We start from the raw sequence: 10,452 nt of genomic DNA, 5'->3' as shown, positions 1-10,452 counted from the left end.
TGGCCTTCCACGGTGACTTCCACCATTCTGAAGGTCGCGATTTTTTCCACGCCATTTTACTGCCGTCATTCTGCAAAGGTGGATCGTATTCTTGGAAAATCAAATCATCGCTGTTGAACTTTTTAAAATCCTCCAGTGGATCTTGTTGTTGAATCAACGGTGCGTCTTCAAGAAATCCCTGACCCTGATAAGACTGTATCACTCCAGCAGAAAATGACTCCCACAGATACGCAAACATGCCTTCGAGGCTAGACGACGCCATGATCGCCAAGAGAACTCGCTGTCGTAGCTTAAGAGACACAAACTGAAGAGGATGAATCCTGTCAGATCAGGGACAAAAGGAAGAGGAGATGTTTTAAGATGTTTTCTTGAGAAATGTTACGGTGCCACATGTGGGCTGATAATGAGAGCATGATACATTTGCGTCGTTTCCAAATCCAATTTTCAACACCCGGAAGTACGTCTGCCGTTCGCAGGCTACCGGTTACCGGCCATTTAGCCACGGCGTTTAAAGTGTTTTATCGAATTCGAGACAAAGTGAACAATTCCTCTTCAGTGTCACCATATGCACTTCAAGAAAAATTATTTGAGCTTGCATCAAGTTATAACCCTGCAAAGGGCGAATCTTGGAATGTTTAATATGTCGTTTTTTTTAAAATATAACCTATCCTCGGGCGGTGTGCGTCACCACCCACAAAGGTTCATGGGTAAAATTGTTGTTGTGCTCCATTTCAATCGTGACACGGTCGAGTTCGCATCTCGTGAGAGAGATGAATCAAACCCAGGGATCAAAACACTGCTTCCTTTTCTGAAAAACATTACGGAAGAGAGCGATTTGGAGAATTTTCAAGATCTCATAGTGGCCTTAGATGCTTGCTATTAGCTTCATAAGGCAATTTCAATAATCGCGATTCGGAGACGATCGAAGGTGTCATCTATCCGATTTTAGCAGCGATTTCCTGCTTCTCAAAAGATTTTATGTACTGTTTGGTTTATATGTATATTTTTTATGTCAGAGTGAAAGAGATCTGTAGTTCATACCTGGATTTGCTGAAGTGAAAAAAAATTCGTCCATTAGTAGTTTTTATAGTTTGATGGACTTTATTACCGCCAAGGAGGGGAGCGCGAGCAAACAGCAAGGTGAGAAATCCTATCTCATGACAATTTTTTTCCTTATGCGCTAATAAAATTTCTATCAGGCAAGGGAAAAAACAGATCGAACAGCTACAGCACAATGGGAATTTCCGTCACCGAAGCTACAGCCGCAGAAATAAACCACGATCGTGTCTGTGCGTTCATTAAAATGAGAGTAGTGTATCGATTCTGTTATAAACCTAACCTCACAGTTTTAAAATCCTGTATGATGTTGTCTAGATCTTCGATAATGGTGTTTGTGTTTTAGTAGAGATTTATAACAACTTAATCCCCCACGTAAAGCTTACATAAAGATTTGCATACACATAGCACACACTACATCAAACTATTTAGTCACGCTTTCAGTTTCCGCACTGGGTTATGAAAAATGTTTTGTTTCCAAAGGTCATTACAATATTCAAACTTATTTACCTTTTCCGGTTTAAAATGAAACAAACTCTTCCTGGATTTGGCGTTTCTCGCTTCACGTCGGCTTCCGCTTCGCATGTTTTCTCAGCCCGTTTCCCGGGAGTTGTGCTATTTGGCTGAGACGATCTCTTAATTCCAAGACACTTTCAACGGCTCATAACGGGAAAACTAACAAGGGTAGACCCTGGTAGACCCCGAAATTTGCAAAAAAGAAAGGTTGAAGTAACAAGATGAACAAAATAATCCGATAAAACCGATAACAGTAACCAGTAATGAATCCAAGAAGAACGGCAAAAACAACACTCAAATCATCATGGCGGCTTGTACATGACCGAGCAATTCAAACTTGTCACAAACGCTCAAGAAAGCAAAATATTTAAAAGTAACGTAACTACTATCAAGATAAAGTGTTCCAACAACTTTCCACGGCCGTATAGTGTGGAAATTACGTACACAAGCTTGGAATAAAGCGAAAATTTCACCATATACACCTCTGAAAAAGGCTCTTCCCAAGCGCGAAAATCACTCTACAAATAACGCATTCTGATTGGTCGAATCTCGTGACGCACACCGCCTGGTTCATACTGGTTCACCGCCTGACTAGTCTCCCTCGCAGCCGTTTTTAGTATCGTCACGCAAAGCTCCTCCCCACAGGAGGAGGAGCGTTGCGTGACGATACTAAAAACGGCTGCGAGGGAGACTACCGCCTGACCTATCCTATATTCACCTTGTGGGTCACGCAAGATTTCTAGCTTGCGAGCAAGCTCTCCATTTGGAAGACTCTCGAGTAGTCACGCGTGATCAGCACGCGAAAGGAGACGCGAGTGTGAGAAAAGAAAAGGAAAACGTAAAGAGAGAGAGAGAGATCTTGGTCGCGGGCTAAAGCGTTTTTAAAGTCACGCACGCGAAAAAAAAGAGTGAAATAAAATGTTGTTAAACTCTATGTGCTGATTTAAAGAAAACCGATAAGTCCTAAAAAAAATGAACATCGGGAAACGGTAGACTAGACTCAGTGTTGAACCGCTACAAGTACGTCAAAAAATTGATCTGGAATTACAGACGCAGATGTTCCAGATACATTAAAGCTTACGTTTATTCAACAAACAGAAAGGAATTCATAAACCGTTCAAACTTAACAAAAAAAATGCATTAGTGGAAGTGATGACGGACTCAAGAATAAACTAAAATGCACATTTGTATTCCTGACAGGGGCATCTACGATTATTGACTTGTTCACCGCTTTAAATAAGCCTCTGTTCACACGCCCTACTCTTTCCTCCACTCACCATCAAAACGAAGAAATCTTAAAGAAGATATGACACCATCGTCAGACTTTCCTCGTGCACGACTGGTTTCTGATCTTTACTTGAGTTTGACAGAGGTTTAGGTCTGCATAAGACTCACCGATAACAAGGTCTGCCGTAACGAAAACAAAGGTCTTTCTCGTTGGGCCCAAAGATTGGGGGCTAATTGAGAAAGTTCTTTGAACTGAGGCATTTAGTCTTTTCCCTTAAGTGTTAAAAAATTATCATTCCAAAAACATGATTTTAAAGATTTGTCCCAGGTAATTGAAAATTTTTGACCACTGTGTCCCACAGAAAAGTTCAAAAAAACTTCACGTTATGATACTTGCTTATCTTTGTCGTCATTAATGTCATAATGACGTCGTTCAACGCGGACAACTACGTGACATGCTCGTTGCCCGCGCGCACTGCATCTTCGAATTTTACGCGGGAACGACCTGTTTTCTAGCTAACAAAACAGGTGTTTATGAACGATTACCTCGTAACGAAAATGAAACTGGGATGCATGCAGGCTGTGGGAAGCCGAAGCTTTCGTACACGCCCTGATATTAAACCCCGCTGTACTGAATATAACCTTAGCTCATGGTGGATAGCCGAGTACAATGCATTTCATTTCAAAGCCTGTAATTCAGTTTTCAGTTTCTCTATTTCTCTGTCTAATGTCTCTTTCTCTGTTTCCAGTGCAGCTGTTCTCTTGAGATTCACTTGTAACCTGTTCTCCAGCGTTTGAAGAAGCGGTCCACACATAACCTCCATCAGCTGGCACAGGGCCTTGGTAAAAACTGCCGAAATTAACAAGAAACATGATAGAACTTAGTCTGCGGTGTACATGACAGTCAAACGCTCTAGCTAGCGAACACATGTTAGTTTTTTTTAATTTTTTAAGCCCGCTCCTAAAAGGAACGATAAAGTGTTTTTAACTAACGATTCCTTTTCACAGTTGCGGGTCCCATCGGCTAACGAGCTCTATCTGCCTGGTTTGAAATTAAATTACCGTTTCCCTGACTCTTTTATACAGTTTATTGTCTCACCGACTGCACTAGCAAGGGCTTTTAAGGCGGACCTGCAAATAAACTATACGAAAAAACAAACAAGTTTGTGCGATTCCCTCGCCCTAAGGCTTTGTTTCCAAATTTTCGCTAAGATAGGCTGCGTTCGGTAGGTTGAAAACTTGAAGTTGGAGCAACTGTTCAACGGTTCTGGCGATCATATCGATCGTTGCAACGGCGACCGCTGAGGTAGTTTTTAGTTCTATATCAAGCCTCGTTTTCATACGATCGTAAAGACTGCTGACGACTCGCCTCGTTCCCAGGCTCTCGTCTCATCTGGCCACTTAGCTCCGTTCCACTAAAACGCTTGCTGTGCAGCCGGGCTAAAATTTAGTTAGAGGAGAGAGTACAATGGTGAAAAGATTTTGTTACCTGAGCTGTTGTGGACGGTAGTTAAAAGGTCCTGGGAACTGTAAGTAATAATAATACAAATAAAACTATAAAAGGCATGGTCAGTAAGATTATTATATATGTTGTGGTTCAAATTTCTTCTTGGTTTAAATTCTATTTTTCTCAGTTTGTTTTTGGCTATGGTAATGTCTGATAATGAGTCTGAAACAATGGGAAAAAGAACTTAAACCAAGGAGAAAACTAAACCACAACATACAGTGTATACACGTCCTTTGCCTTAACAAGCTTAGTCTTACAAATGACAGCATTTCTCGTACTTGCAAAAAAATAGGGAGTTTAAGATGTTACTACCGCGACGGCAACTAGAACGTCAAAACTGGCAACTGGTTAAGATTGGCAAAACAACAACTTTGCACGTGCATCACGCTCTTTTTGCATAAATTTCACTGCACGATTACGATGTAAATTGACTAATTTCACGTTTTATCAACAACGTGAACATATGCCTCCATTTTAGTAGTGACGTAGACTTTCATATGTGGGTATTCTCTCTTCAAATGAGTTATTACACGGGTCAGCGTGGAGACTTAGCTCTCGTCCGTCTTATCTTTCTGGCAAACGCGTTATTGCTCACTCGCTCATCCCTGGGGGTTACCCCCTAGTATAGTAGTAATGGAAGTGGTCCAAAAAAAAGTGAACAGGCAGGACCCCACCACTCCACGGAGAGAATGGTGGCGTCTTTATATAGACCCCTTCTCCACTATGAAAAGATTTTGTCTTGTTTAATAGAACCCGGGGCTGTAGCCAGAAAAAAATAAGGACTGCGGCAATATCCACGGTTGAAATCCCCGCCTAGCTATTTAGGGTCTTTATGATGACTACGTTTAAACAACACTGGAATCAAACCTTAAATGACTGAGGCAAGTGTCACAAGTGCCTCAGTTTGCCTCATACTGGCTACGGCCCTGGCCCCCTATTAATTTTATCACCTGGAAAAAAACTGAGTGTTTAAACTTACTCCAATGTTTTTCTGTACGCCTCCTCTTCTTCCTTAAAACAGAAGTGAATGGAGTTAGCACTTATAATTAACTTTGCCTGCGGCTCCAGATGCTCAGGTCATGCTATTTGATTTCTGTTAAAAAGCTTACTGGTCTTCGCATCAATTGAATTTCAAAAATAATAATCCAGTTTCGTTCCTTTGGCAGATTTAAGCGTAGTGCTCTTTCATGAATTATTTTTAGAATGTATATCTTCTTAATAACTGTTCATGAGCTTTTTGTCAAACAAAGAGCATGGGTACGGGTATTGCGGCACTAAGAGATGACATAAGCACAAAATTGACCTAAAAAATTAATATCCTTGTGACGTACATGTAGCCCTTTTATTAAAAATAAATAAACAAATACTGTAAATGCCTGAATAAGTGCTGGAAGGGAGTGGGGGGGGGGGGGGGGGGGGGGCGTTGGGCGCGCTCCTACAAGGCCACATAACAAAACACATGGTAATAATACGTTAAATGTCACAAAGAGAAATTAAAGAGGATTGATTTATGAGTGGATTAACGAGCATCTCACCTTCGAGAGTATTTGGGGCAGCTCTGACAAACTGTTTAACGTTGCTTTTGACAAAACCTCGGTGTGAACGACTTGAAGTTCAATTTCTACTCTCTGATATCTGAGATGAACAAGACAAATCTTTGTCATAAAATGTAAAAGTGCTAGTGAAACTTTGACACAAAAGAGTACCCCCTAGCAAGAGAAAACCGGAATTCTCCTCAGAATCTTGACAGAATTCCTCCTTACACTGTATCTCAAAGTTAATTAACACCTTGACCCGTGACCTTTGAACCTAACTACTAACTAACTCTTAACCACTTGAGATCTTTTAACCTGGAGAAGCCACCTTTGCCAGGTGAAATGGCCATAAGAACTACCATTTAGGGCTCCTAAATAGCCACACTGATGACATGGTCACCATTGCTTCCACTAACTTCAACTGAACTACAGAACTTACTGTGTTGTTCCCCCATCTGGCCTTGTGTTTAGAGACTGAAAACAGTACACCTTCAGATGACCACCCTGGAAAATAAAATTAAGGGCTGGCGTTGTTTACCCTGTCTTAGTTTATACTCATAATTTTTCACTTATTTAGCATAATTAATACTTGTAAAAACAGACAATGCTGTTCAGGTTCTTTGTAATGTTCTTTTTTTAAGCCTACTTGGAAATGCACACAAACTGAATTTATTAAAATATACATGGAACAGAGAATGGTCAAGAATTTCTTCAGGTGTGTCCAAGGGCAACCTGCTCATTTGGAGGGCATTTCAAACAGAAAAAAATGCTGGGTACTTGTGAGACACTAGGGAAATGTAAAAAATCAAAACAAGAGACAAATAAAATATGTCTGTCTTTATTACATAATGGTGTCATTTGGGTTTTACCACGCAAAAATGTGGTATTTTCACACCTGACAATAACATATTATCTTTACACATAAAAAGGTCACTGCTACTATTGTTACATAACAAATCTCACTTTTTGCAGCAAACAATTGTGATTGGTACTGGTGTTTATATAATAAACAAAACATTACATGGCCAATTGGGAAATGAAACTTCCCTTCTAATGTTGAAAAATATTTGTCATACAAGACACCATGTAGCCATATAATATCCTCTACGTCTTTCAGGCTGAAAGGGTTAAGACACACAATGTCAAGTGAACTCACCAAATTGGGATCAGTATTGAAACAAGAAAAGATAAGGCCAACAAATCTTGCATCCATAACTTGATACATTGCTTGAGTGCGCAGATCTTAACACAACAAAGAAAACACAATGATTAGTTGAAAGTTATTTCTCCGGGTTGCTCTTAGAAAAATCCACATTTCTAACAAATCCACGAAAAAAGGCAAAGATACATGCATGTTCAGCATGATAAGGGTATTAAATGAGGATTATGGTGAAAACAATGATGACAACAAAAGACAAATTTTTAGTATAAATAGCAAATTTTAAAGTGTTCCTCTCACGACCATATACATGTAACCAGACTTAACCCTTTAAGTCCCAATGGTTACCAAGATCAATTTTCTCCTAACAATATCCATACACTGTCAAGAGATACGTCATGAGAATTAATAAAGTGATCACCCAAAGGAAGATGCCTTGATCTATTATCAAATTCTCTCAACTAATTCTTTAAGGAAATGTATGGAGATCAGTTTGGAGAATTTGTATGTGGATACTGGGGCTTAATGGGTTAATGCTTATGAGGAAACTGATGATGATGACGATGGTCACAAATGTGAAGAGGGCAATGATGAAAAATAAAACTATAGGTGACAAAGATAATGATAAACAAGATCATGACTGTAGTCTAGTTCCAGGCTCCTAGGAACATGTGTGACTTTGAATTCCTAAAAATAGCAGATCAGTTTCTGGGTTACAAATGACCACCTACCCCTCCCCTTAGCCAACATTTTGCCCTAAGTGAGAAGTAAGTGTTAATGTTGGCTTAGAGGAGGGGTAGGTGGGCAGCTTCCCAGAAACATATAATGATCCGACATAGTTAACTTACCAACATGTGAAGGCCAGACAGTGATATGAGGATGAGAATGGTACCAGCCAATGACTCTCATTGGTTGCTGTTTTGATGTCAACATACCAAGTCTCTGTTGAGAGGACACCAGAACATGAACTACAATGAATATCTAATCTATTCTGTACATGTGTACTGTTAACCTCTCTTTACAAGCCCCTCTCACTTACATGTATAAGCCAACAAGTTATAGGCCCTTCTACCCATAAGAGGTATGAGAAGGGGAAGGGAGCGTTTCTTTCTATCCTTTTTCCCCTCTTTGTCTTTCTCTCCCTCTCCCTCCCATCCAGTCCCTGCCACAAATTTGGGTGGTCCCTCACCAGTTAGTATGGGTGGCTGGCACAAGACGGGGAGGAGGAGAGGGAGGGGGAGGGGGAGAAAGTGTGAGAGGGGAAGGGTCCAAGCCTTTCCTTCTACCCTTATTCTCCTCTTTCCTTTTCTCTCCCTCCCCTCTAGTCCCTACCATAAATCTGGGTGGTCCTTCACCATTAGTGTGGGTGGCTGGCACAAGAGGGGGAGGGGGGAGGAAGGTGAGAAAGTTTGAGAGGGGAAGGTAGCCTTTCTTTCCCACAAACATTATGAAATGTTTGACTGAAACAAACTCCTGTAAGACACTAACTCAACGTCCTAGGATAACAACAATAATGCCAGTTGACTGTGATGATACATGTATTTGAGGTTACTATAATATAATCACAAGGTAAATACAAGACTCTATAAACTGTAATTCATTCTCTATTCAGATGCTTTTACCTCTGCCTGGGTGGAGGCATCTGAAAGCTGCTCAGGTGAAATTTCCACTCTGTCCTTTCTTTTGTCCAGTCTTTGAAGCATAATGACTGAATAAATATGAGCTACTTTCTCCTCTTCAATCTGAAATTTAAAAAGTATGGCTCATTTAAGATGATGTTGCACGGGACAATTAGCAATGACGATTTTCAGCACAATGGAGCACTACAACATTGTTGCAACATTGAATCGAATGGTTGCAATGTTGTTCCAACATTCCGAAGCTGTGTTGCATTTAAAGCCATCATTGTAAATCATTTCATATAACATCACCTTTAAATCAATGCACAAGAAATGCGGGCACTTGCCACCGTCACTTCATTTCCTGGTCATTTCCGTACAAGTTAAATGGGTTTTTACACTGAGGCTAGGTTGTGAATGTGCCTTTATTCCAAAATGAATCAAAATTACATACATGTAGAACAATCTATAATCACAGATTGTTCTATGTAGCTAGGCTAAGCACACAGTGTTGATGATCACAGTCATAACAAAACTGATCAAATTTTGTCATTGTATATCTTGCTTGCACGAGAATTTGGCACACACTTTAAGGAGCTAATTAATGTGCATCCAGCCTGAATTCCATCAACTGTGCATAGATAGTGCCTTCATGCCTCTATGGAGCCTTAACCATGTTTTTATCAAGCCTTTTTAAAAAAATTGTTGATATATCATCTGAAGAAAAAACTATATGGTGTTGAAAAGAGAAAGAATAAATAACAATAAACTGGGATATAAAGCTTGTAAGAAAGTCAGTTCTGTATCAACCAAGCATTTTCAACTACACGAGTAGAATGGGGGTCTGGGGGATGCTTCCCCCGAAAGTTTTGAAAGGATAACAGTTTCAAGGCCAAACATGAAACTTTTCATGAGATGAACCAAACTCTAATTTGGGTCTACATAAATCAAGTTAAGATCATCTGCTGGGTCAGAAGTCCAACTTAAGATACGTCAAACCATTTTCTGATCACTTCATTTCATTGTCAGATCATTCCAAGTCTGATCGTTCCATTTTATGGTCAGATCATTCCACAGTTTTAGAGTAAAACTCGTTGTGAAGTGCGCTCTTTGGTGCTTATGGCTCAAAGAACGAGGTACACACATGAGTAGCACCCTTGTTTCTGCTTGTAGCTTAAAGACTCGTGAAAAGTTCTGACTATATTATGGAACAATGTGACTATTAGGTGGAACAAACTGGCTTGGAACGATCTTACCATGACACGAAGTGACCGGATACCGTCAAACCAATCAAATGAATCTGTCAAATACAGATCAGTAATAAATCTTCTCCCGAACACGGCTAAATATGCATTATGATATAAATTTTTAATTTATTAGTTTAGTTCGTTGCATGACAGCTGATATACCGATCGTTAGTTTGTGTGTCGTAAGGGTTTTACTAATGTGAAAGCCGATCGGATCTGATCAGCGTTTTTTATCAGAACTGCCAATGGTAAAAGTTTAATGGTACACAGGTTCTACCTTCAAGATCCCCTAGATATTTTCCATATGAAACGTGTACACAAATACTGTACCTCTCCTATTAATAATCCCATCACTTCTTCTCTTTCAGTGGACAACGCGTGAGTCAAACAAACCATATATGCGTCGGCCTCGATTTTTACGGTATCGACGGCCATCTTGAATCTCTTCTCCTTCCGCTGGTCTTGGTCCGAGGAACTCCGCTGAATACAAAACATCGTCGGGGGGAAGGGGCGGGGGAGCGGGGGAGGAAAAAGGGCAGTGACGGCAGATTTTTCTGAGCACTGTACATTTTTACTCACACATTTA

General features: G+C 40.2%; 2 protein-coding genes across 2 annotated transcripts in view; both read right to left on the bottom strand.

The window, feature by feature from the left end:
- Positions 1 to 455, bottom strand: part of LOC140950011 (uncharacterized) — a 4,019-nt gene extending 3,564 nt beyond the window's left edge. The window contains exon 1 of the mRNA XM_073399168.1: positions 1 to 455. This exon is cut by the window's left edge and continues 3,564 nt beyond it. Within this exon, the coding sequence (XP_073255269.1) occupies positions 1 to 262 (262 nt within the window). The 5' untranslated portion in view covers positions 263 to 455.
- Positions 456 to 2,638: 2,183 nt separating this feature from the next.
- Positions 2,639 to 10,328, bottom strand: LOC140950012 (lys-63-specific deubiquitinase BRCC36-like). The gene is made up of 9 exons (XM_073399169.1): positions 10,197 to 10,328; positions 8,623 to 8,742; positions 7,849 to 7,942; positions 6,998 to 7,083; positions 6,281 to 6,345; positions 5,842 to 5,941; positions 5,286 to 5,317; positions 4,289 to 4,326; positions 2,639 to 3,649 (listed from the first exon to the last, which is right to left on the bottom strand). The coding sequence occupies exons 1-9, from the start codon at positions 10,299 to 10,301 to the stop codon at positions 3,477 to 3,479; spliced, it is 813 nt and encodes a 270-aa protein (XP_073255270.1). The 5' UTR covers positions 10,302 to 10,328; the 3' UTR covers positions 2,639 to 3,476.
- Between the last annotated feature and the right edge of the window lie 124 nt (positions 10,329 to 10,452).

Source organism: Porites lutea, chromosome 10, assembly GCF_958299795.1.
Source record: "Porites lutea chromosome 10, jaPorLute2.1, whole genome shotgun sequence".
Taxonomy (NCBI): Eukaryota; Metazoa; Cnidaria; class Anthozoa; order Scleractinia; family Poritidae; genus Porites; species Porites lutea.
Note: the sequence above shows the minus strand (reverse complement) of the source record. Positions and strands in the feature narration are given on the sequence as shown.